The sequence below is a fragment of the Paramormyrops kingsleyae genome, chromosome 22 (genome assembly GCF_048594095.1).
Source record: "Paramormyrops kingsleyae isolate MSU_618 chromosome 22, PKINGS_0.4, whole genome shotgun sequence".
Classification (NCBI taxonomy): Eukaryota; Metazoa; Chordata; class Actinopteri; order Osteoglossiformes; family Mormyridae; genus Paramormyrops; species Paramormyrops kingsleyae.
This window is the reverse complement of record NC_132818.1, coordinates 6,727,045-6,754,234: the sequence shown is the minus strand read 5'-3', so window position 1 is coordinate 6,754,234 and position 27,190 is coordinate 6,727,045. Positions and strand designations below refer to the sequence as shown.

The 27,190-nt window shown below is 51.1% G+C and overlaps 1 protein-coding gene across 2 annotated transcripts; it reads right to left on the bottom strand.

Moving 5' to 3' along the window:
- Positions 1-421: 421 nt before the first annotated feature.
- LOC111843207 (CREB-binding protein-like) lies at positions 422-26,765 on the bottom strand. 2 transcript variants are annotated; one of them, XM_023810581.2, is made up of 31 exons: positions 25,926-26,765; positions 17,712-18,334; positions 14,934-15,113; positions 14,506-14,731; positions 14,283-14,396; positions 13,475-13,717; positions 13,293-13,371; positions 13,013-13,150; positions 12,808-12,925; positions 12,462-12,630; positions 12,233-12,295; positions 12,016-12,137; positions 11,588-11,773; positions 11,169-11,474; positions 10,893-11,051; positions 10,452-10,638; positions 9,967-10,085; positions 9,617-9,856; positions 9,343-9,431; positions 6,816-6,926; positions 6,643-6,699; positions 6,235-6,312; positions 6,069-6,136; positions 5,815-5,965; positions 5,423-5,569; positions 5,223-5,336; positions 4,934-5,099; positions 4,651-4,818; positions 4,361-4,522; positions 3,988-4,269; positions 422-3,580 (listed from the first exon to the last, which is right to left on the bottom strand). In XM_023810581.2, the coding sequence occupies exons 1-31, from the start codon at positions 26,008-26,010 to the stop codon at positions 1,388-1,390; spliced, it is 7,143 nt and encodes a 2,380-aa protein (XP_023666349.2). In that variant the 5' UTR covers positions 26,011-26,765; the 3' UTR covers positions 422-1,387. The 2 variants fall into 2 exon arrangements, with proteins under 2 accessions (XP_023666349.2, XP_023666350.2); XM_023810582.2 differs by having other exon boundaries at positions 6,816-6,896; positions 25,926-26,764.
- Between the last annotated feature and the right edge of the window lie 425 nt (positions 26,766-27,190).

Sequence of the window (27,190 nt, the reverse complement as noted above, 5' to 3'; positions counted from 1 at the left end):
ACAAACATTTTACAATTTGCTCAGCGTAAATTCAACCTAAATGAGCCAATAGGACAGAGCGCAGGTGTCACTTTCGATCAAAGCATCAGTAAGCTATGAATTATTATGAATTGCAATTTTTTGCGTCCCAAAGAAAGATGGTGACACAGCAGGGTACCTCCCTGACCCAGCTGTAAAGGTTACGCCATGGATATAAACAGGGATGCTTAAAAGGCCAGTTTTACTTGCTTCACTGTAAGCAAACTCGGATGTTTATAATTCTGGGTTCATACTCGGAGAACGAGACCTTTGACTCCCTACCTAAAAATGGTTAAATGGGAGTTCTTTTTACGTCCAAATCCATTACCTGCACTGGGCACAGTCTGGGTGACATTCCACACTCCAGGCTGAAATGTGAGTTACACAAGACTCAACAGAGCAGTCTGTGGCACACAGTTTATTTAACAATATGGTATAGAAGTAAGAAATGAGTTCTTTTTATACAGCGATTTCATTATTTTTGCGCATATTTATAGCATTAACAACCTGCATGATTTACATTAGAGAACAGTTCAACCTCAATTCAAGTTTCATTTAAGTGGACTGAGGACAGCTAAGCAGAAGAATTCTCCGTTCAAAAAAATCAGCAGTCCAGCAGCGATCCCCGTTTGTCGGTCCCCTCGGGGATCACCATGACAACAGAATTTCAAAGATCAGAGCTGAAACAAAGCAATTCTCTACAACTTACAAGACAAGTTCTGCTTCCTGGCCAGTACATTGTACATTTCTGAAAACGAGAGAGAGAGAGTGTGAGTGTGTCTGTGTGTGTACAACCTTCTAATTTCTATCTATACATATGAATACTCAAATCTCCCGCACAGATTTTACAATTAGGACAGAAAAGAAAAGCTCCTTCGAAAGGTTTTTTTTTTTTTTTTTTTAGGGGGGAGGGTCTGTTCAAAGAGAGAATGTATCTGCCACAAATAAAGGAAAACTTGGCTTATTCCCAGATTTTTTTTTTTTTTACAGTTTAACACAAAATTCTTTAAAGTTCACAAAGGTACAAAATAAAAAGTATGAATAATACAATGAAATACCTGTTTTGTAAATTTTCATTAAAAAAAAAAAAGGCATGAGTCCATACTGGGGTAGGGAAAAAACATCAGGACAATCCTTTCAGATCCGGTCAGAACCAAAAATATATTCTAAATTTGATTTTTTTTCAATTTCTAGGGAAGAAAAGAGCAGTTCCACGGTGTAAGAAACTTTCACATTCCCAAGCTGATCTTTCTCATGTTCCATTAATTGATTTTTTTTTTAATTTTTATTTTTTTGCAAACATCAACACAAACGCACCCTTGAGCCACACATAGCCGCGGGACGGGGAGGCGTGTCTGCATTCACGGCACTACAGACTCTCCACAAACTTCTCCAGGGTGTCCCCCGTCGGGTCCATGTTCAAGTCACTGCCGAGGCCGCCGCGGCTGAGCGGGTTCAACTGGGGCAGCATGGCGCTCTGCTCGGGCACGTCCAGGTGGGCCTGCTCCATGGGAGCCGCCAGGCCGGGGTGGGGCGGGGCGTGCTGGGGGGAGGGCTGCGGCTGCATGCGTGGAGAGGGGCTGGAATGTGGAGGCGGCTGCTGGGGGGGCGGGCAGGGTGACTGCACGGGGGCGGGTGACAGCACCTGACCGGGCATCGCGGGAAGCATGTGGCCCTGCGGGCTCATTGGACTGGGCTGGGCGGCAGAACCCATCTGCTGTTTCAGCACGGCCTGTTGCTGCGGGGGAAGCTGCTGCGGTTGTTGCTGTTGCTGCATGAGGCGTTGGTGCAGCAGGGGCTGCCCGTCCATCCCCATGCTGGCCTGGCCCACCTGGCCCATGGTTGACATGGCCAGCTGCTGCTGCTGTTGCATGCGCAGCTGGGAGTAACTGGCTGCGGATGTCTGAGGAAACTGGCCAAGCGCCTGGGGAATGCCACCCTGCTGCTGCTGCTGCTGTTGCTGCTGCTGTTGCTGCTGCTGCTGCTGTTGCTGCTGCTGCTGCTGCATCCTCTGCTGAAGCAGCTGGCGTCGGTACAGCTCCTGGATCTGAGGGTTGTGTCCAGTGTTCATCATCTGCCCTTGTGGCCCCAGGGGTCCCATGCCCTGCTGGGCAGCCTGCTGGGGCGGCAGCTGAGGGGGCATGCCGGGCCTCTGCACTGGCCCAGCCTGCATGGGGGGCATGCTCTGCATGCTGGGCTGGCCCTCATGCATGGCCTGTGGCGGTGCCTGCTGCTGAGAGGGCTGGTTGGCCTGGTACCTGGCTGTCCGCTGCTTGATGAAGGCGGCCATGAGTTGCGGGTTGGCCTTCAGGATGTTGAGAACCTGTTGCTGCTGCTTAGGGGAGCTAGGTGACTTAAGCGTACGTAGCAGGTCCTGGAGAGCCGTGGGGGCAATGCTGCTTGGTCCCCCCCTCTGCTGCATCTGCTGCTGTATCTGCTGCTGTTGCTGCGGCGGCAGGCCCTGCGGGGGAACCCCCGCCTGCATACGAGGGCCCTGTGGCATCACAGGACGCTGCATGTGCTGTGGCTGTTGCGGAGGCATCGGGGCCTGCTGTGGAGGTACCTGCTGTGGGTTCTGCATGGCCACCTGAGGGCCCTGTGGCCACTGTATCTGCTGCATGCCCTGCATAACCGGGGCTCCGCGGGACCCCACCATTTGCATAGGCCCTGGCATGCGGGCCTGATTCATGGGCAGGCCGTTCATGTTGACGTGGAAGTCCTGCTGCAGTGGCTGCTGGTGCTGCTGGGCCTGTTGCGCCTGGGCCACGCGCTCGATGTGCTGGGCAATTTTCACTGCCGCTGGTGGGGGCTGTTGCTGCGGTTGCTGCAGAGGCTGAGGCGGCAGCTGCTGGGGCTGCGGGGGCTGCGGAAGTGGGGACTGCTGCTGGTGGAGGGGCGAGGATTGGGGCCCTGGTTTGCCCTGGGACATGGGGGTCGAGGGCTGGCTGCCACGGAAGTTTGGCGTCATGGTGCCGGCAGCATTAGGCGGCAGCGGCGGGGCGGCCGAGGCAGGCAGAGGCTGGGGCGTCTGAGGCGTGTTGGCCTGCTGCATTGAGGTGGGTGTGCTGGGCGCGGCCACCGAGGGAGGAGAGGAGGTCAGGGGCGTGCTGCGGCCCTGCATAGCGGCCATGCGTCGCCGCATCATCTGCGCCTGCTGCAGACGGTGCTGCAGCTGCTGCTGCCGCAGCTTGTGCTTGATGTTGAGGCAGAAGGGCACGGGACACTTGTTCTCTTGGCAGTGCTTGGCGTGGTAGCAGCAGAGCGCGATCAGCTGCTTGCAGACGGGGCAGCCGCCGTTGGTCTTGCGCTTGCAGCCCTTGGTGTGCTGCACCACACGCTTCATCTTCTGGCAGGATGGCAGCGCGCAGTTGGCGTTGCGACACTGGCAGGCATGCACCAGCGACTGGATGCAGCGCTGGATGCTCAAGCGCCGGCTCTCCTGCGGGTTCTTGGAGGCCTCGGCCCCCTGGCCGTTGCTGTCGTCGTCCAGTCCCAGGCCCCACTTGACCATCTGGTGCTCGTGACCCTTAGTGTTGTAGCAGCTGACACAGAGGTCGTAATCCTGAGGAACCCAAGCACACAGGAACCGTTAGCTCATCTATTCAGACGCGCCTAACTCTCTCCTGGCTCTGGAGGTGCAGTCTGATTAAGAGCCCCCCCCCCCACCACAAGTAAACCCTGGTCAAACTTCACAAAGGAAACTTGGTCCCACTGACCAAAACTAAGCTGTGCAGCTGCCATTACCTCATGTCTCAGGAAGGTAATTAAATGGATTCAAATAAAATAGTTCAATCAGAAACTTAAAATTCCAGCTATTAAACATCTTAAGTGCTAATATGAAGAGCAGGTCTCTGGGGAGGATCATCTGGCCACTGCTCGTGACAGTAACTGGCCGAACCCTAATACTGTAAATACTGCCCACATGGCCTAGCTGACGCATGGTGCAGAAAGGGAGCGGGCAGGACATACCTCGCAGACGGTGCAGTGGAAGCGCGTCTCCACGTGGTGCTTGCACTCGTTGCAGGTGTAGACGAAGCGGTCCTGGCCCTGGTTGTGCAGCTCCACCAGCATGCACATGGTGCTCCACTTGCAGCGCCGCAGTGAGGAGAACTCCCAGTGCTTGTCGCGCGCCAGCGTCAGGAAGGCGTCGCGGCCGTCCATCAGGTCGCACGTCAGCAGCGGGTCCGGGTCCATGACAGGCGGCAGCGTGTTGATCACGGGTCCTGAGTAAAGGTGGATCACGAAGAACACCTGGAGAAGGAAGAGCAGAAGCCTCAGGCTCCCACCTCCAGCAAACAGCCTCCAAACACCAGCAAGTTGCAGGAGATGCCCGGAAGCCCACCTCCTTGTGCTTCTCCATGGTGGCGTAGAGCTTCTGCGACAGGTCATTGGCTACATTCGGCATCCCAGGCTTCTTCTTGTTGCCTCGACTAATGCTGCTCTTGTTCTTGTTCGTTTTCTTATTGTTCTTTTTCTTGGCGTTCTTGCTGTCGGCTGGCGTGCCCTGAAAGAAGAGAATTTGGGGAAAATGAAGGTGGCTGGGTCAAACGGGACGTGGACCCATGGTTTACCCTAAACGCTGGACAGTGACACCTTCTCCTCTCCTCTATGCTGCCACCCGACTTCTCATACCTCTGGCGTCTCACAGGAGGTGCTGTTCTCCTCCCTCTTGCGCTCCTCTTCCTCCTGCTCCAGCTCCTTGATGCTCTCCTCCAGCACGTTTGGCCAGAAGTCCCCCTCGAAATAGGGGAGCTCCTTGGCGCTGGTCAGACGATCTTCGGTTGCCTGCTTGAAGATGTCCTGTGAAGCGCAGAGATGTCCATTAGACAGTCGATTACCATTAGCCCCGTAAGGCCCGTTGAAGACCGGACAGATGACAACATTTAGTGGCAGAGAGAGCCGACTGGCTGAATACCTTGTAATCATGGAGAATCCTCTCCGCATAGGCTTTGTCCAGCATTTTCCTATACCACTCCTGCAGACGCTTGGGTTTGGGGATCTTCTGGTCAGGTGGGTGACAGTGGAAGATATAATCATCCCCTTCACTGGGGGGGCAGGCCCAGATGTGCCCCATCACATATCTGAGGTATTAAAGAGCAGAAGATGCTGACATACATGGAGGCCGCTCGCCGTAGAGCGAGGGTGCACAGGTATGCGCAGGAGATGCAGGGCCAAGCACAACGAGCCGGGCTCAAAGGACATACCCGAGCTTCTTGACGTACTCCAGATACCCGATGAGTATTTCGTGATACACTGCAGTCCGCAGCACCCGTGGCTTGAAGAAGTGAATACTGTCAAGGTAGGATATGTAGACTCGTCTGCAGGAAGGAAGCCAGCAGGTCAATCAGACCCCACAGGAAAGCGACACAGCAGCCGTCACACGGCAACAGTCACGCATGCTCACCGCGTGTTGGGAAACGGACAATCCGACCCATACTCCTGGACGTGCATGCCGAAGAAGCAGACGTCCACACCGTCGATTTCCTCGAATGCGAAAAGTGCTTTGGTTCTGTATGGGAAGCTTTCGGCCATCTCTCCTGTGTCCACAAACCTGCACGAGAGCCCCACACTCACACGCGTTAAGCCAGCCGCCTCACACGCCCTCTTTCTATTAACAAAAGGCCACAGACCGGGCGGCGTCAGGCAGACAGGACGCTTGATAAAAACAAACGGCAGAAGTCACATTGCATTTCAGTTCCACGTTCACAGTAAACGGGGCACTCCTCACACATCCAACAGTATAGCCTCGCGCTCGAGGCATGCTGGGAAGGCCCGGGGCAGCACCACAACACCCACCTGGATTTCATGCCGGGTTTGACCTCCACCGTCTTGTCAGAGCTGGCCACCACTCGCACAAAGACCTCCCCGGCCTCCGGGTGGTTTTGTCTTTTCAAGTACTTGTTCACTCGGTCCTCTATGTACATTCCGAGTCTGGTGGTCTGCAACCCTGTCGGGCGAAACGGTTCACAGCTTTAGAGTAATGATGCAGTGACCCCGAACAGCTTCTTAATGAGGACGTCACGCCAAAAGAAACCTTAACAAATGCTTACTCTTGGCCACAAACTTGTTCTCCTTTCGGGATTTACCGGACTTTTTCAAGCAGTTGTCACAGATGAAGCTGAGAAACGACAGCAGAGGGAGAAATAATTTTAAAAACTGTGAATTGGCTGCTGGTCACCAGCCTGAGAGTCGGGATGAGCTGAGAAGGGGGCTTACCCTGAGGGCCAGATCACGTCGTAATGCAGCACGCATATCTGGTGCATCTTGCGTCCACAGTCTTTACATTCAACGAACCTGCGCCGGGGGATGGGACAATGAGTGCCACTTCACCCTAACAGAGCCTGTATGGCTTTTTTTTTTTGTTTTTCACAGCTAAGGTACAGGTCGCGGAAACAGACGAGCTTTCGTAATGAATCGACTGAATGTCCCATCAAAGCTCATCGAAGGGACTTCCTTTGTTCCTCAGCAGGTGGCGCCGTTTCACACAGCCCAGGAGTCCTAACAGCATCGCAACAAAACCAACACCAGAGACTAGGGCCTGAACAGTAGCTACCAAACCAGGAGCTAGTGCAAGCGATGACAACTGGGCTTAAAACCAGCGCTGATGACACTGCCAGTACTCACGGTTCTGGGTCCAACATGTCATTCTTCTTCTTCTCAAACTGGTCTTTCGATATCATACTGGAGAGAGAGGAGGCCGAATACAGGTCATTTCGACAGTCGCAGCAGTAAATGTGAGTAATGTGAGTATAAGTCTGAGTGGCACGGCCGGCAGGGCAGCCCCGGGGGACACTCACGTCTGCGGCTGCGCGGGATCGTCCCCCAGGGTGACACTGTCGCCCTGGATCTCGTTGAAGCACTTCTCGCAGAAGTGATACCTGTCAGCGACAAGGCCATGTCTGGGTGAGCTGGGCCCGCCACACAAGGGCACATGGGCACACCCGGACAGGGAGAGCACAGCGTGGCAAAGCACAGCAAAGCACAGCACGGCACGGGGTGGGGGACAGACAACACAGAGCAGACAGCCAGAGCAAAGCACAGGTTAGCAATCATAGGTCACATCGATGTCACAGCACAGTGATGGCTACATGCTGATGGGTGGTTATGAGATTCTCTAATCATGCCTTTAAGAACTAGGGGGGATGGGGGACATTTTAAGCAACACTACACAGTTGGAACATGCGTCTACCTGAGGTAAAAAAATATCCCATAAAAAGGGCAACATTTTACTAATACAAACATTGGAAAACCGTTCATAGATATGCATTATGTTGTTGGCGTAACAATAAAAGATGACAGATGTGTGAAGGAACATACAAGAGGAAAAGCTGATGGATGAGGGTAGGGTTATGTGGCAATGTGAGATGCCTTCAATCCACCCATCAGATATCTAGTACACTTGGTACTAGTCTAAGCACAGCCCTGGACCACCCTACAAACATGATTAACAGTAAAATTTGCCTGGTTGCTAACTATGCCATCCTCTGAAACCGCGCTTTTCCACTGCCACCGAGAATCGAACCATACCCAACCCGTAACATGAACTGGAGTGTGACCCAGCTTAGAAGCACGGCCTAAAGTATGACCAAAGCAAACTGGTTGCGTCACCAGCATCTGATTGGCTGAAAAATGCAGATACCAGTGTTTTACGCATGGATTATCTGAAGGAATAAGTGGATATTCAATATATTAGTAGTATCGCAATGCATACTCAAAAACTTGGAACCTGAAAATCTTCAACCTTCTACTTTAAAAAAATACTATGGAACAGCTGAAGAGAATGGATATGTAATGCAACTTTACGTAAGCGAATGCTAATTCCGCTAGCATTTTATACTTGCATAACACAGCGATTCTCACAGACGAGCTAGCGTAAATTAGCACATAGTAAAAAAAAAATAACAACCGCACACAACCCGGTGATGGGTTGGGAGCCAATCCAATGTTGTTCCCTGCCTTGCACCTGTAGCCTCCGGGATAAGCTCCAGTCCACCTGCGATCCTGAATAGGACAACCGTAAATAAGTGTGTCTAACGTTTTACGTCACTGGCGCTCTCCAGACTTGGCAACACCTTTACCGAGACGACCGTTCTGCAGTAAAAAACCTAACGAGCTGGATCAGTGCTTTACTTACGGCACAGCTCGGTTATGGGTCGGTTCCTGTATGACGGTGGAAAAGTGCCAAAAGTGAAAAGCTAAGCACAGTGTGCCAATCAGAATCATTCTTATGCCGTTTACACTGCTGCAGTTGCAGGTGCCATACACAAGGTGGAGCAGTGGAGCTCATTCTGAGCAAATTCAGCAATTTGCAAAGAAATGTTGGACTTGCGATGGAAATGAACAGGCCATGCCTTCTTTCCTGGACTGCACTGGATCTTTTTAACAATAATCAAGATTCCATGACACACTACTCCAACAAGAGTTATACCAAGGAAAGAAAAGCAAGCCATAACCAAGAACCTCATCTACCAGTCCATGACATTTCAAATTGTGGCCAGCAGTACAGGTAACTCTGTTGTGATCTCCCTAGTAGCTGAAGCTCCAACCATCCTTCACTCACTGGCTTGGCTTCCAGCCTGTCCCAGCAGACCCTGCAAATGCCTCCAGAACACACCGCGATAGACCTCGCCACATACTCTGGTCTGCTATCACCTGCACCCCATATCACTAGCATACAAGATCGGCAAGAAAAGATTTCAAACTGTACACCTCTTCAAGGTCGCTGTTGTTGAATGAACGTCTGCTCAGTTTAAGGATGGCACTATCTCCGAAGCAGGACTGCACTATCCGCCATCCCCGAAGCAGGACTGCACTATCCGCCATCCCCGAAGCAGGACTGCACTATCCGCCATCCCCGAAGCAGGACTGCACTATCCGCCATCCCCGAAGCAGGACTGCACTATCCGCCATCCCCGAAGCAGGACTGTAGCCTGTTGTGCTAATTTATTAAACACACTTAAATGTGCATCCTCATTGTTGCATTAAACTGCGGTCTACATCAGGATTTCTTGAGCTAAGTCCTTGTACCACATTATGTGTTATGATTTTCCAGATTTTTATTCTTTTGGACAGCTTAATCAGGTGATACTGAATGCCGATCAGCACGCTCCATCTGTCAGCTATGGGTTCTTTGAACAAACGGACGAGTTGCACCTACATTCATGAGAAACATGACACAAGTGACTTGGAGTGTAGGTCTAAATGAGACTGAAAGCCCTTTTGGACTGGCAGTGATGCGAGTGACACAAGCAGGTGCTGATAGCCATGGGCAGCTCAGAGCCTTACTTCCTACCCTGCGTTTATCCCAAGCTCCTCCCCACTTACCGGTTCTGGTAACTGTAGTAGGTGCTGTCCCTGGAAATGGTGCACAGCTGTTTGCCATAGCAGCACAGCGTTTGTGGGGAGAACTCGTACTGCAGAGACAGAGGGGGCAGGGTTACTCGCTCTGCTGCAGACCAACCACCGGGCATGACTTTCCAGGCCATTCCGCATGGTCTGCTCTCACGGGTTTCACTATCGCATCTACATCCTATGTGCCCCAACGACCCAGAGAGCGAAAGCGGGACCGCTCACCTCAGACAAACAGCTTTCCCCTCACCTTTCTGCCACAGCAGTAGCCCAGACTCTGCATGACCGGGTCGATCTCCTGCTCGAAGACCTCGGCCAGCTTGGAGCAGTACTTGTAGACGCGCGAGGTCTTGCGGTTGTAGAGCCAGGCGTTGTTGAACATGAGCCAGATGTCGTCCACGTACTGCCAGGGCTCCTGGTACTGGCCCGTGTCCAGCTTGCGCTTGATGGTAGACAGGTCGATGGGGTTCTTCACAATGTCGAAGTAGTCCTGGATGGACAGGCGACACAGACTCAGCAAATTGTCAGGAGCTAAGACCACATAGAGGGATGGTAAACACAACGTAAAAAGAGGAAGCAGGCTCTGCACACAACACCCACCGGTATACCCAGCACCGTGGGGTCCACCGGCTGCCGGAACGGCAGTGACTCAGGGTCCTGCCGGTATAGGGCTTCCAAGGTGGGCATTAGTGCCTGTCGCAGCTCCTCTGGCTTGAAGACTACAACGAGATCACAGCATACACCATAAAGAAACAGCAATGGGAGGAACGTGTCATGCCTAAATGGTTCATAGGAAGCCGGGATGGTTACAGGGATTCTAACTGGTTAACATAAACCTTCTATCGGGCTCCTTTTAAGACCGTTTACAAGGGAACATCAATCCTGTAAACAGGTTATTTCATGACTAACTCCATTCCTCAGATGGATTGTGAGCTGAATTTGACATTTAAAACATTTCAAACACGGCGGTAACACCGGTGGAAGGGCGACAAGTATTACCAACATTATATTAATCAGAATTTCTATATACAAGCAAAACAGAGAAAGGTGTAGAGCAAATTCCCAACAGCAGCCCATGGTCTTACTCTTTCTGCGGGGCTGTGATGGGAAGGCGGAACCGGCAGAGCCGTTGGCCCCGCCCTCCTCCTCCTCCTTCGGTTCCCCCTTGATGTCTGGTTTCTTCTCATCCACCTCCATGGGCTCCTGCTTGAGCTCCATGCCATCTGGCTCCTCCTTGACCTTCCCTGAGAGGGACCTTGTCTCCTCGTCGTGCTGGTACCAGGCAGCAAGCAGCAAAGAGAACAGCGATTGGACACCAGCACACACAGCTCAACTACCATCACGGACTGTAGGTGGATGAAATGGTTAAGCCAAAATACATCCACAAACATAAAACCATGGCCTTTACAACCGCATGGAAATCATTTAAACGGCATTTTCTCTCTTTTACACAGCAGTGCACATCTGCACGAGCCTCCCTGATAGACATGGCTGACTTTGGTTTTGTTGACCTATAGGACACTGACCTCAGAATTGGGCTCCATCTTGCCCGGCTTATAGTCCTGCTCTTCGAGCCTCAGCTCGGGCTTGGCCTCGGTGGGGGGCAGGTCAGGCAGGGCCTGCTGAGAGTGCGCCTCGGCCACAGAGGCCGGCGTGGGCACACAGTGGTCGACGCTAGCGGCTGCCTGGGAGGTCAAAAGGGAGAACGCATGGGAGACAGAGCATTACAAATACGCAGCCGGGAGGTGTAGCTCCCGCCGGTGATTGGGAACGGAAGGGCAAAGGATTGAGCAGAGTCTCACCGGAGTGCTGGGGGGCTGGGGCTGCACGGGGGTAGGCTGTTGAGGCGGCACGGGGGGCTCCGGCTGTGGGGTGTGTGGCTGGGACGGGGCGGAGCCGGGAGGGGTGACCAGCGTCGGGCCGGGGAGGGCACTGGGCATGGGGGTCGAGGCCTGAGACACCGGGGTGGAGGGCTGGCTCTGCGGAGGGGCAGGGTGCTGGAGCAGCTGCAGGTTAGCGGCCGTGGAGGTGGGGGGGGGTGGTGTGGAACGCAAGGGGCCCAGATTGCCAAGGGGATTCACAGGGAGGTTAGCACCAGCCTGCGGCGGCTGCAGGGGAGAGACAACACACTGACGGAACAGGAAAAGGGATCCGAGTGATCATCTATGCTCCGCTATACAGCTGGAGCCCCATCGAGCCAGAAATCCCCACCCCCTCTCACCTGTGTCACAGCAGCCTGGCCCACTGATTGGCCCAGGCCTACATTCACATTCATGGTCCCGCTGGCCGGGGGGAACTGAGTCTGGGGCATGAACTGGGCCTGGCTGGCCGTCTGCCCCACCATGTTGTTGGCATGGTTTCCCATCATGCCTTGGTGCTGAGGCATCCTAGAAGGTGACATTGCCATCTGGGAAAAGATGACAGGGTGCATATTATGGGTATGTGCCACAAATGACACAGGAGGCGAAGTCAGCTGACCAACAGAACGTTGCTCTCACATCACCTGTCTGACTTGAGGGATGCCCATTCGGCAGTAAACGTATTTAACATACATTTAAGCCTAAAAACCTGCCACAAAACTGACCAGATAACTAACCAAGCCGGGAACATTCCAGGGAGTAGCACCCAGCGGGATGTTTAGCAGCTTACCGGGGGAACAGAGCTCATGTTTATCTGAACCGGGTGGTTCATGGGTGAGGAGGCACGAGTGCCCATTGGCGGCTGGTTCATCTGCATGTTCTGCATCGTCATGGGGTTGAACTGATTGAGCCCTACAGCGAGACACAGAGATCAGAGGGCGCTGAGGAAGGCCGGCCGTCAGCACACAGTACGCGGATGGGGGGGCACGTGGGCAAGAGCTCGGTACCTTGTGAAATCTGCATGCGATTCATGATCGGGTTTGGCACGTTGGGTATAGGCACGGGTCCATCTAAGGTGCGGGGAAGGGGGGGATACACTTTCACTTGGACTGCCATTTCTCAAATTACACCAAACACAAAAAGAACTCCCCAGGACTGAGGTTAGTGGAACCAACCAAATTCACATAATCTACGATTTAATCCAGCAGAAGCCAATATACACAAAGGGTGACTCACTGGGCCGGCCGGCTTGTGTGGGGCCTTGTGCACTGGGCTGGGGGAGGCCCGGCTGCTGGCCGCCCTGGGGGACCATGAGGGGCTGCCTCTGGAGCCGTGACCGCCTCTTCTCTTCCAGCTCCTTCTGGATCTTATAAATCTTCTCTGCCAGAAAGTGGTAATATTCATCCTGTGAGTGGCAACAGGGAAACAGGAAGAGTTCTGCAACTGAAGAAAAAACCACTCACGGCAAGACCAGAGAGCCCGATACAGAAGCGGATAGCCAAGTCCAGCAAGGCATGGGTGCAGGGACTCACAGCCCTGGCTGATACTGACAGTCTCTCCTAGCAGGCTGAGCGAGGCCTACCCTGCTGTTGGCCGTCTCGTACATGTCGCCCTCCACCTTGCGGGCGTAGGCCACCAAGTTCTCCATCCGTCGGTCTTTTAGGGCTGCCGGGTCCGGGGTGGGGAAGATGGCTTGAACACTACAGAGAGGAGAAGCATAATGAAGTTAGTGCCAGACTGTATAGTACCATCAAATTGCAGGAGGGCTTGGAAGACTCGAGACTCACAGTTTGTGCACCAAGTGGTTGCGTAGATCCTGAGTGACGTGCTCGTGCCAGGACTTCCTCACGCCCGTGGCTGACAGCGGCGCTGCGGTGGGCAGGTTCCCCATGTTGCCGACACCTGATCCATCTAGAACCAGCTGACTGGAAGGCAAAGGAAGGGTCAGAGAAATAGAAATATCTACTTAGGACATTTCTGTCTTCAGTTTACAGGTGAACAGCTTTGGTGTGAAGGCCCGGGTCACAGAGGAAAGGCCGCATCGTGGTGGGGTGCTAGTAAACTCACGAGGGATTGCTGAGTGACGGGGGCAGGCCAGCATCTGAGTGTTCCGAGTCCCCACCTCCCAGGGTCATCTGACCGGTGCCTAGGACAGCGAGGCCCATTAAGTGCCACAGGCGGGGCGAATGAGCATAGGCCATAGGTGAAATATCATATTCAAAATGAAGCGGAGCAGGCAGGCCGCTTACCCATGGCACCGATGGGCCGCATCTGCTGGTGCTGTTGCACCTGTGCAGTCTGCTGGCCAGATGCCTGCGGCTGCGACTGTGCCGGCGGCTGGTTGCTGTAGGGCAGGCCCAAAGCGGCGTACGCTCTCTGCATTGAACTGGGGTCAATGGGCGTGGAGCCACTCATGGTGGGGGTGCTGGGCTGGCCTGGGCCCACTGGGCCGATGGAGTTCTGCAGGCCTGTCCCGGGAGAACCTAGCATGGCTGCAAACATCGCAATGTAACAGATAAGCGACGTGGCCAGAGTGCATGAGACGGCCTCTCACGATCCAGCCCCGGGTTTTAAATCAGAGCCCCTACTCATGCCGAGGGACAGGAGCCCGCTAAGAACGAGCCGTGCGTGAAAGCTATCCACCGGCACTGCAGACAATACGAGACCCTGCTCAACTGTCAAATAAAAAAATGTTTCCCAGCTGCTGCAGCATGATGACGGAGTCACCAGAGCACTGGCCAATAACATGGCCAAAGCTTCACAAACTCCGCCTACCACCAGAGCCCAGAGCCTCTCCCCCAGGCTCTCAGATTACCAGCCTCACCGGAATTCCCTTGACCTTATGGTTTTACGTCTACTGGAGAGTTTATACCCTGCAGAGGGCGCTGCTCTCGGTGCTGTTACACTAAATAACCAAACACTTGGTATGTTTTATTCTGCTGTAAATAATACTAGATTTAGATGTGCTGGCCTGTCAAACTACCACTGAAATGTGAAGCAAGGAAGAAAACACATCAGTGTAGGACTGCAGGGTGGGGGTAGGGGGGAACGACTCACGCTGCTGGCTCCGTTTGTCACTCGCGTTCTTAAGCGGCAGGCAAACTGGACAGTCGTGCCGCGTGCAGTTCTTCCAGTGCGAGATGATCTGTCTAGAGGAGGTACAGTGCGCCACTGCAGGGGCAGAAAGAGAAAACTTAGGTGTAAGAAGCAGAACTGGCACTGCAGCGTGGGCACTGGAGCGCGCGAGTCAAAGGTAAACGAATCCTCCCGCCACACTCACCCTGGCAGGACTTGCCGGCCTGGCAGTGGGTCATGTGATTCAGCACGTTCTTCATGGTGCGGCAGTGGGGCAGGGAGCACGGCCGCACCTCCCCGTTGGCCTGCTCGCGCCGCTGGCACTTGTGGGCATGCAGCAGGAGCACCAGCTGCTGCTGGATCAGCTTGCGCTTCTCCGGGTCGGCCGAGGGGCCCGCCACCATGCCGGCGGGGGGAACCTGTTGCTGGGGCTGCAGCCACGGCAAGAGGAACAAGCATCTCATTAGCAATGATGCTTTTCAGAGTCACCAAAACAGCGCCCATGCGCTCCAAGCTGGACATTCTGGTCATGGGTATGCAAACCTCAGTGAAGTTCATTCATCATAAGACAAAAAAAGCTTAATATCTGAACCCCTGTCCCTGAGGTCTGCTGGACTGGGAGGCAGGTCTCACCAGGTTTGCCACACTGGCGGCACCCTTGAGGTCAGCTGGAAAGGGGGATAGGCTGTTAGGGAGCGGGGACTTGGTCTGGAGCTGGGTGCCGACACCGGTGACCCCTGTGCCCCCAAGCTGCTGTCCTGTGCTCTGTCCATAGGGCTGCCCGAAGGGGGCACTGTTCCCTCCAAGGCCCATCTGATGAGAGAAGAAAAGAGCCATTGGTGGCAATGCCTTTCTTTACGAAGATACCGAGACACTTCAGGATCATAATGATGGCGAAATGCAATGAAAAATTCTGCTGTCGGCTGGCAGCAACCCTGAGGACGAGATGAGCGGATAATGGCCCAATATGGGCCTACCAGAAGCAAAACCTGCAAATAGGCCTGCAAACGAGGGTGAGAAGGCAGGCCCCAAGGAAGGGGCCACATCAGCTGCTGGCACCAGATGTGAAGACATCATGAGAATGTATGCACACTAAGCTGGAATGGTCCAGATGCAACATACCGCAGCAGTCAGTACAGCAGTAATCTCTCCAAAATGGATGCGTCAGACGCCACGGTGACATACACACGGCGGGGGGGGTGGGGGGGGGTGGGGGGTGGAATATGAGACAGTTTCCCGTACTTTGAAGTCTTGACTAGCACAGCAGTTTTTTAGACTAGACATGGTGCAAAGAAACAAAAATCCACAGTTACGATGACCTTAAATTTATGATGCCATTTCACAGCAACGTTTGTCTCTAGTCTCTAGATAGATCTTACGTGATGAATCCCATCAGCCAATAGGTAGAGGAGCGTCACATGATGTCTGGCAGTCCACCTTTCCACAGTAATAGCATGACTACTTCAGACCAAATGAAAATGCTGAATATACATTTCAGTAGCAGGCCTCAGCGGCCTCGACAGCACCCAACTTGTTTGAGTGCTTTCGCTATAAAGGGAACCGGCCAAGATGGAACACAGAGGTGCTGCACCCACGGCTCCCGGAGACAGCCGCTATTCCAACCACGCATACAGGGGAGAAGCCGCTGTTCCAGGAACAGTCCCCCAGCAGAGCAGAAACCTGTTTTATTTTTAATATTCACCCTCAGCTTCCGTGTTGCATTAAAAAGCTTCACCACAATCTTGGACAGACCACCATACGCTCCACCGATTGACACACAACCACCGATGGAGACATGCATCGAGAATTAATTCTGCTTCTTTTTTGCTTCAAAACATGAAATATAAATGGACACAAATCCTTCCCTCCCAATGCCTCACATGGGCTATATTTGCCCCTCCCTATAGCACAGCAGCAGCAGCAGGCTGGGCGACCCGACATGCAGCCACACTGCGGCGTGCGGCCGGTCGCTAGCGGCACACGCACACTGCCGGTGACAGCTCTGCAGCCGCTGGGATGAAGGGCCCAGCTGAGAGCAGATGATGAGCTTTTCCACACAGCTGAGCGCCTCTGCTGTGCAGCCCCCTCAGACCCCCCCGGCCCCCAACAATGATGGCTGTGGACTCAGCCGCCAGACAAGGGGGTTGGGGGGGGGGAGCTCCTATTCAGACAGCCTCACTGCCCCCTCCGCCTCCAACACAAAAACCACTTCACATGATTTACGGCGCTCTTCTTAATAGCCGAGATCCGCCCTAGAGGGGCCAGAAACAGAGATTGGGGGGGGGGGGGGGGGGCATTCACGTTGCCTTCTGGCTTTTCCACGCTCGTTTCAAATGTTAGCACCAACTGCTGCTGCGACTGCTGCCTTATTTAACTCCATAGCTGCATGTAACTTTACCGCTGCTTCAGGTCGACAGTTGAACTGATGTAAACCACAGCAGCCAGTTCCGAAAGCCTACCGTGGCCATCACCCGGACGTGCTGCTGGCTTGCCTCCTAGCCAAGGCGTTTAAAGGGACAGCACCATACAACACCACCAAACCCAGACTCCCACCAGGTTACCTCATTAAGCTGGTCGTATCGCTTACGTATAAGGTGAGTCAGCGCTCTCCGGGGAAGCACACAGCCTCTCCAGGGGCACGAGCACATACAACATGTTGGCCCAGGAGCGCCGAGGAGCAGACACCTGCAAGGCAAGCTTGGGCCAAATGTGCCGGGGGCCCGACACCCGAAACCAGACTGGGGTGCACAGAGACGTGGCAGCATCACCGGGGCCGCTCTTTGCTTTCATGTGGGTTTCGCCCCGTTTCAAGTTCAGCAGAAGACGGCAAGCTGGTTTCCCATTGGTTTCGAAGAAGAAACCACACCTGTCAAGGTGCCAGGACGGCTCTGTGGCGCAGCCAACACCACCGCCAGAAACTCTGTGACAAGCAGCTGAGACTGGGACCTCGTGTCTGTACGCCAGCGGCATTCTGACCTGCATACGCCACTGACTTGCAGCTGGCCGACGGGAAGGAGAATGCTAATAAATGCAGCACGGCCGCTCGTGTGCACACTTACGCAGGGGAAACCATGGCAGCAGCCTCACTCGCCATTCAGCAGTCAGGTAAAAGAGCCACGTGTGTGGTGACGGCCCAGGTACCGGCGTCCTCAGCACGCCATGCCCAGCATCTACCCCCAGATCAGCCTTTCAACATGATTCAAGCTAAAGCTAAACCGTTAGCCACAAATCATAGCAACAGACGCCACAAAGATGTCACTGTTAACCCGCAGGATCCATCCTGTCTTGACTAACAAAGACAACATGGCCATTAACCCTTTCCCCAGCAGTCCCCAGCTTCTCGGGACTGAGTGAGTAACCACTCAGGCTCACACGAGCTCTCTGCCGCCGGAAGCAATCGGCCGGACTCACCTTGTTCATGTTTCCGGCAGGCTGAGCGTTGATGGTTGAATGCACCCCCATCTGCGGTGCCCCCTGGGTGAGAGTCTCCGCCAGCGCACTGCCCGCGCCGCTGACGCTGGTCCCACCTCCGACCGGGCCTTGGTACTGCAGGCCTGGCGTCGCCCGGCCGCGGCCAGCTCCACCCAGGCTGCCGTTCATCAGGGGTCCTTGCGAGGGCTGCGCGCCTTGGCCCATGACGCCGTGGCTCTGGCCGCTGTTCATCATGGCTTGGTTGAAGGCTGTGAGCCCCAAGCCACCGTTACCCTGGCTGCCTGGTGGGGCAGCAGGCGCCTGCTTCTGTGCCTGGGAAGGGTGGCTGGGTGAAGCCTGGCCAAGGGGGCTCTTGCCCAGTGCACCCAGCTGGACGCTCATTCCTGGTTGGGGGCTGCTAGAGCCGAGGCCCGGGCCCAGGCTGGAGCTGCTCCCTGCCCGCAGGAGCTCCGACAGCTGCTTGTGCTTAGAGGCTGCGTCCGGAACCATGCCACCCAGCCCACCACCACCATTGGACGACATGCTCATCAGGCCGAGGTCGCTGCCGTTGGGGATGAGCTCATCCGGAAGGTCGTTCTCCAGGTCAAAGAAAGATCCAAAGTCTGAAAGAGTGAAAGAGAAAGACAAATTTATGCTCTGCTCATTCTTTTAATCATTTCAATAACATTAAATTTCATAACTCGAGTCTTGTGACCTAACCCTGAAATATATGGCACTCTTGTCCCCATCACTACCTGTAATTACCTTTAGCGCAGTAATCAATGCTTAATATGGCTGCACGTTTGCCTCCTCAGTCACATACAGGCTATCTGAAGCAACACTGCCGTTAAAATCAGGACGAGGTCTCAGCGGTAAGGAAGGAGACCTTCAACTTGGCTGCACGGCGTCTATAGGCCAATCGCAGATGGCCCTATCATCATGTAGACACTCCCTGCGTGGCAGTCTTTCTCGGCACTGCGCTGCTGGCGCACGTCAGCCAGCCTCCGTGACACCCTCCCTCCTCCAGAACAAATCCGCTGCTTGGCAGACATCAGCGACTCTGGCAGACGTCCAAGCTGAACGCGCGCACATGCACACAGCTGCCAATGATGATGATGCAGCCCCTTCATGAAGCACTGGAAAACCAAACGTAGTTTTGGTTTGGAAGTACTGTGGAATGCAAGACCCTCACTTTACACGTTGCCTAGCAGATCCTTCAATAGAGAGCTCTACTGTGTAAAAATGTCTCTCCCAACACACCTCATGTCTAGTCCATTGTGTTAAGGCAAGCAATGAATCTTTAGGGTGAAGCATCCATATTAGATTCAAATCCCAAAGCCAATGGCAGTATTTTTGCCCTATACCACTTTATTACACGGCATACATAGGTTGAAAAATGCTAAGCACAAAGTGTCAAATTCATATTATCCAGCCAGGTGGCCATGAGCACATAGATAGAAAGTGCAGGGAAAAGCACCGATGGGTGCGTGTTGTAATACTGGAACTCCGCTTGACCAATGGCAATACCCAACTTGAGAAAGAAATGTGCACTGGTCACAGCGTGGTGCCTCCTTCTGGCTGGCCAGGCTTGTTTGTGGTGTGGCATTATTGTAACAAACAACAGGCTTTAGAAGATGCGCCACACGGAGAAAATCAAAAGTGTAACGAAACCTACGGAGAGGACAGATGTGTTAAGGAGATCAGAAAGGATGAAACAGTGCCATTGTGGCATTGCGCTTCAGGCCACACACTCATCCCCACACGCTGCCTTTCTCTCCCAGTCAAATCATACTGATGCATCAATATTTTGTACTAGACTGAACTGCATTCATATTGCTGCAGCCAAATTTCACAGAAAATAGGTCTTGCTGCATGAACCAGCCAGAGCTAAAACTGTTAACCAGCCTTAACACGCAGTGCTGAAATCTTGAAGACTAATTCCATCATTACGGAACCTCTTAATGTGTGTTTCACTTCTGCTCTACAAAGCTCCCTCTCAATTTCAGTTTCACTTTTAGGCAGAGACATGATGTAAGATGATGTGGTCATAAAATCACAGTAAACAAGAAGTGAAGCAGAGTGAGAGGAGGAATCAATCCTACACTAAACAGAATTCACAGTCTACAGTGTAACACTGCTTCTCTAATATAATCAAAGGAAAGTGGACTAAACTCAACTGTAAATGGCAATACAGCATGAACCCTCCTACTGAAAAAGATCCCCCTATAGAGTACACTTTTACGCTGTTAATATCTCACAACAGAAATAGCAGCACATGAGAGGGAGACCTTAAATGAAAATACTGACATGCGATCTCTGGGTCAATTCAGTCAAATTATTTACACCGATCCAAAATGATGTCACACACCTAGGTACAACTCAAAGCAAAGCGGCTCTTGCCGTTAGCAGACAAGGAAACTGGACACAAGACTCAAACACTTGACGGGGTCCCTGCCAGCGTATCCTGGATCACGGTATCTGTCCGAATGCCTTCAGAAAGTGAAGCTGTGCTTGCCTTTGACAGAATGAAAACGCAGCGTGAGCTTCAGCTCACTTCAGGAACTGAAGGGCAACGGGCATGACCAATCACGGGCCTCTCATTGTCTTTTTAGAGCAGACCTCAGCTGGGCAGACACCGCAGCCAGCAGGGAGTGCACACACCTGCCAGCTTGACAATGTCAGCCCCCAAACACACCCCACCCTTTTAATAACCAGATGCCTCAGTGCCCTTACGCCATGAGCGTGGCCAAGATGCCGGCAGCTGCAGGTGGCTGCGAAAATAGCAACCTCTGCCCTAATGAGACAGATTAGATCTGCTGTGGCAGATTACACGCACAGCAAAGTCAGCACCAGCCAAAATGCATGCATTCCAAGCCCAAACGGCCGACAATTCCACTACATTTCCACTACGAGCTCTCTTTACAGAGAGCTGCTGTGATGTTTGCCACTCAAGACTCACAACATTCACAAATGACACATCCGCACAAAGCTTTCCTTCAGTTTGGCTCATGTAAAAGGGGGGGAAAAAAAACAGCACAATAGCTTCATAAAGTACTAAAAATGAAATGCTATACAAATGAAGGCTTGCTAGATTAACACAAAGATGTAAGTGGCAACTAGGTTTCAAGCTGAAACATGAGAATCACGTTTCCCAACAAAATTTCTAAGGCCTCCCACATCATAACCAAAAGACAGGAAAATATCAGAGTTCTGAGTCACTGAGTCTACATTGCAGTTCAGTTCAATTAAAGTTTTGTGAAAAATTTATAAGCCACTTTACAAGCAGACTATGATGACTTCAAGATGCTGGTAATTAGTGGTACGTGCACTTGTAAATCCGGATTGTAGTTAGCGTGCGGCATTTATGGAACCACAGACACCCAAAAAAAAGTGAATGGTACTATCTCCCTCCAAACCAAGTGTGAAATCCTGCAAAGCAAGAATAGGAAGGAGGAAACAAAGATCCAGCAGCCTTTACCTACAACCTGTGAAAACGCTGTTTGGGACATTGTTGTTGACTGACAATTTACAGAATGGAAAGAAAACTAAACATGTCTAGTGGACTTTGTAGTTCCAACCGCTTCCTTGGGTGTCCATCTTTTTCCACACTCACCATGATGTTCAGAAGCTTGTGGTTTTGTCTTTAATGCTGCTAACAAATTCGATGTCTCCTGGACCTGCTGGCGCGCTGCCCCACACGCCGTAACCATATCAGACCCCGCGTCAAAACTCCAGCAGGATACCGGAAAAGCAACTTCAGGGCTCCATCAATCTAATACCCACATTTGGGATCCCTCCGGATGGGCCAAGTCAAGGCAGGGGCTCATGTCTGCGATTTGTCACATTAATGACTGCTGGACCACCCTGAGACCCAATTACCGGACCACTAAGCTGAGTCGGGTCTTGTAATGGTCTGATGCTGGGGGCGTGGATAGTCAGGTACCCGCCAGAACACTGCAGGACCTTGCAGTTCACACTGTTCGAGCCAAACACATGCAACACAGGATGCGAGTTAGCCGAAATATTTTCCCCCAGACGTACAAAATGATACGCCTCATCACATTAAGAGCAAAAAAAAATGGTGTGAGTCTTACTGAAAGATCTCACTGGATCTGACACTTACTTAGAGGGTGAGGCAGGAGAGAGCAAAACAGGAATGAGAGAGAGGAGAAAGAAGCTGCACTCCTCACAGTTCAGTATTCTGCCCACTTTAAACAGTGCCTTGGTTATTCTGTCATCAGTGATGCAGGGTGTTTGAAGACATCGTGCTATTCAACTTGGAGAGACCAGCTGATCCTTCACAACAAATTTCCCTACACATTCACAAATGAGACACTCAATATCGACTTTAGCTCATGAGGTAAAAATAGTCACAGCTCTGTATAAACACAAAACATTCTGGGTTTATCATATGCAGAATCAGGCTCAGATCGGTCAGATTTGGGAAAACGACACCAGAAATCATCTCACCAATTCCTATACCACTATCACTTCGATGCAACACAAAACTTTTTTAGCCAGTCAACCAAAATCAAAAAGGTTTTCAATGGACCAACCATTTCTTAATTCTGCTTCTGTACAAAACCTTTACATTTATTCACGCATATTTAAAGCAATAACAAATAACTAGTTTTGCAGCATGAATTGTCTCTAAATCTTGATGAGTACCACAAAAGTGAACCTAATTGAATGAATGGATGGATGGATGGATGCTTTATTAATCCCAAAGGAAATTCAGGAATTAATTACGGCATGCCCTCAAGCTGTTCTTGCAAAAAAGATGCCACATCTGCCAATCGCTTCTCAATTGCTTCAAGTAATTGTGAACGATTTTATCAGTTGCTGCACTCACAATCACATTAATTGCATAACAGTAAATAATGTGTGCTATGGCATGATGGAAAATGTGAAGCAGAGAACAAACTGTCATTTTGCTAATCTGTTTTAATTTAATTAGAAGACAGTCAAAGTTACTTGTCCACTAATTCAAAGATATCAAGTCAAAACTGGTTCTTGTCAAACTGACGGTTTCTTGCTTAAAACTCATGTCAATCAAATACCCTCATTTTGAACACGAACTGACCACATTGGTCGGTCCTCTGATTTACTTGTAATATGCTGTCCCCCATACAGAATCTAAACACAAACCAGGATTTTTGTTTGTTCATACAAGACCCCCACTTTTCCCAGATCACTGGGGCCATTGACGTATGCACAAAGTGTGCAAGAGGAGAACGTGGCATTCATGAGGACTCAACAGGGAGTGCAAAAAGCCTGGAAAGAAAACACCTACAGATATATAAATCATGCTATTTCAAGAGAGATGTTTTCTATGCGGATATGCTGTAGGCCCAGAGGATACATCTGAATGCTACGGCTTGGCATGCGGCTTCACCGACACTGATGCCTGTTCCTTAGAAAGCCTGAAGACTTAAGGGGAGGGGGAAAACAGAAAAATGAACATCACCTCTTACTTTTCAAAGAGCCAAGCCTAGACAGTGACTCTCACTCAGGCATATGTGTCAGTTAAACCAGGAATGGAGAGCACTACTTTACAGATCAAAGGTCATCCGTTTAAATAAATCCAACTTTCATTATTAAGTTTGGGCTAAAGCAAGTTTTTAATTATATCAATTACTTCTGATCCATTTATATGCGTCATATGGTCCCTTTATATGACAGCATGCACATTTATGCATTGGAAGAAGCTTGTTACCAGTTTTCCGTCAATATTACATAGAATTTACTATGGTGCAATGAGTCACATGCAGTATCTGAAACATTGCCTGTTTTCTGCCACCAGCTCTTTACTCTGTGATTCAAACTTTATTGCATTTAACAAGCATGTGTAACCCAAGCTGACAGGACAATCATGAGCTGAAAACCAGTGCTGCTGTTGACAGACTCTCAGTGCATCCCGGCAAACGTGTCCAACATTAGCGTGGTGCGAATGACCACAGGCATCCGTTATTAGTCTGCCCTGAGCCAGGTAAAAACTGCCCTCCGTCCGTTTTCCAATTCATAAACACAGGGGCCAGAAAGGGGCACGTCTTTTGCCAATGCCCCCCATGCTGAGAAAACAGGACAAGAGGAAGAACACCCTGCCAATTTCTTCACTTTAAACAAACTGGGGAACGGACTTAGTAGCAGACTGACTAAAAGACAGCAGCCCAGAATCCCGAGAGCAGACGGATGATCTGAAACTCAAACGGAGGTCCTTCGATAATGACAAGGTTTCAAATGATATTTCCATGCATTACAGCAAGGCCTTTATTTACCAAGAAATTCCTATGATGTCTTTTTCAAACACTTAGAAATACATCAATTGGGCCACATAGCAGGTATTTCCATTAAAAATGTGTTTCAGCTGTCTGTTTCAGAACAACGCACTCAGAGGGATTGTAGGAGTTCTGGTGGGTATATCAACCATTCTGACTACTGAACTAAACTGCAAGAAAAAGCAAAATTGTTCAACTACTGAATGTTTGTTGTGAACACAAAACGACTTCCTGTCTTGATCCTCGCACACTAATGTCATTCTCAATGCACGTTCCTTACAGTATTCCAATATCCATCGTGACACACTTACTCCCGCTGCATATAGTCTAAAATCCAATCTAATAAAGAACTCCAGGGAAAATATACAACACATATGAACCCCCAGAGGATACATCATTCAGCAAGAACATTTAGAGCTTCCTCAGCAAACATACGACTTGGTCTGCCAGGAGTGCACACCATACGGCTCACAGAGACAGTCTATAAACACAAAATGCACCTGCGATTCATTTTTATAAAAACTGTACAAGGCTTCGTAAGGTAAAGTATTGACACCACCTTTCAAACGGTTACAGTTGGACGTGTTGCAGTGACGATCCACTGCAATAGAGACCGGTCACATCTACTGATACCACTGAATGGTTATACAGTGGCCAAATACAACGCCACTCATGTGTCTGACTGGTAGGAATTAACTGGTTCCGATATTCCTGTTTAAACGTGATGCTGTAAACCTCGTGTCTACGACGCACACCCAAATGCAGGTTTAACATCAAACAGCAATTTAATGCTGAAGGGGGATACAAAGCCACAACAAATTAAAAGCATATGGGAGCCGTGAAATAAGTGTCATGTTATTTGTTTACCCTGCTCTGCCAGCGTCAACGGCCAAGGCACAGTTCCCTAGCTAAAGCCCTAAAACTATTCATACTTCTCTAGGACACTGTCCTCTCTTTACAGCTGTTAATATGCACAGTAAAGAGCTCAGTGTTTAACATACACGTGTGCAGCCACGCGAGAGACTGTATTAATATCGGGGATGGAAATGAAACGATGCCCGCTGTTTCCTACAGCTAGCTGACAGCGCGCTAGCGGGGGAACCACATGGTGTCGACACGCCCCCTTTAACAGCCTTCCCCAGTACGGTGCCCTAACGCTATGCTGCCGTTTCGCCTGCGTTCAGTAACATCCATTTCCTACTAATAAAAACATGCAGCAAACTGACCCGAGTCGTAGCTGATATCAGACCTCTGGCCGGACCCGCAAGCCCCGTTACATTCCCTCTGAGGGTTTAATTAACAAAGACAGGTGACGGAGTCGCCGTCACCGACAATACTTGAACGCAATTGCTTCTACTGCATATTCCCATCGCCCTTAGACGCAATTTCAGATTCGTGCTAAAACTCCGACATCATTCTCTGGGACGTTAAAGGAGGAACCACCAGGCAAACTTAACATGGATCTACCGCATTCCTTATAGTGGCCGACGCACTACCTGATGATTATAAATAGCGACACCCGTTATTATTAGTAACTTAGCTGTCAAAGTGTTTATCTGATAATCGGTATAATTAGTAGTGTTGCACATTTTGATATCTGGTCGGTTCTACGCTCGACTCCGCAAAGGGCAACCAATTCATACTCGCGAGCCTGATGATAATCCGCAGACACATCGTCAGCGGTGGGAAACTTACCAGTTTGTCTACCTGGTGTCAGACCGGTGCATGATTTCATCAAACGCGCGTGTTTCACGGTTTCCTTCAACTACTACCTGAGCCTTCTGGCTGCCGCACTAAGACGGTGTCGGAGCAAATGCCGAACGCCGCAGGTAACTTGCAGCGCCGGAGACCATCGGCGGCGCCTATTAGACGTAGGGATGCGTTTATTAAAGCACAAACTGTCAGGGTGGACGCGCCAGGGCCCGGCCTGTCCTACCTGGACCATCTGAGGCGGAGAGCGCAGGTGAATTCAGCTTCTGCCGCTTCGCGTTGGGAGGTCCGACGTCCACTTTCTCCGCCATGTTAGCGAATTATCACAACCGAAATAAAAAAAATTTCAGCGAAACAGGTAAGGAAGAAGAAAAGATCACTTATTTCTCCACGCACTCCCTTTATAAGAAACGGCTAGCTAGCAGGAGGGTTAGGCTGCAAGAAGGGTTTCAAAAAAGCAGCAACAGCGCCACGCTTCGCCTTCGCCATTCACCCCATGTTAATCCAACACCCAACACCCACATTATTATCACTAATAATTACCCTCGGTGGAAAATATTTCGCGTCAAAAATTAAAGCATAGAATAGAAAAAAATCATATACGGACACCACCCAGTTCCCTGCCTCCAAAGTCGTTTTCGAGGCAGATTAACCAGCGTTTTTTGGCGAGTCCAATTTAATTAGCACAAATTCCATCTGTGCCTCGGATAAAAAGCGCGACTGGCGAAATGTGGATTGTGAGGTGAATTTCCGCGTCTTCGCCGCTGTCTCCCAGCACACAATACAGCATATAACGCTGATATGTAGCGAAGCGGCGTTTTCTGAAGGGGAAATCAGATACACAGGAGGCTTCCAGCCGACGAAAACCGACCCAATCCTCCCCTTTTCGCGAGAAATCCACTCGACGGCAAAAGCTCCAGTTATTTTTAGTAGAATGAAAGGGCTTCACATCGGTTTTAATTGCCCGAATCAAAATTAAAAAATAATACGCTCTCCCAAAATCCCGATTCCGAGCCGCGACAAGATGGCGGCTGTTGATACAAAAAAGTTTTTTTTTCTTTTCCAGATAGACCGGGGGGGAGGGGCCGCGAAGCCACGCCCCGCGCAGGCCTGCCCCGCCGTGCGTCCACGTACTTCGCCGAGAGCTCCTCTAGGGGCGGCATCGCCAGGCTTTTCTAACATTCCTGAATTTGTTCAGGTACCAAAGCCCTTTCATTCGTTTCTCTTAATGTGAGTGATTGCCTATTCACATAACAGAACAGCTTCGTGACCGCTTTTCCGAGCAAAATACATTTTTTCCCGATTATTAACAAACTAAAGTAGTACTCCCTTAATCAGACACTGACTTCCATATGGTTACATAACACACTAAAAAGGTAAGTCAAAAGCAATGTACAGAATGATTTGTAATTGTCAAAATCTGTGCCCTGTGCTCTACACATAAGCAGGTTTCTCCGTATTACCCTTTGATAATGAATCCTGCGCTGCAAA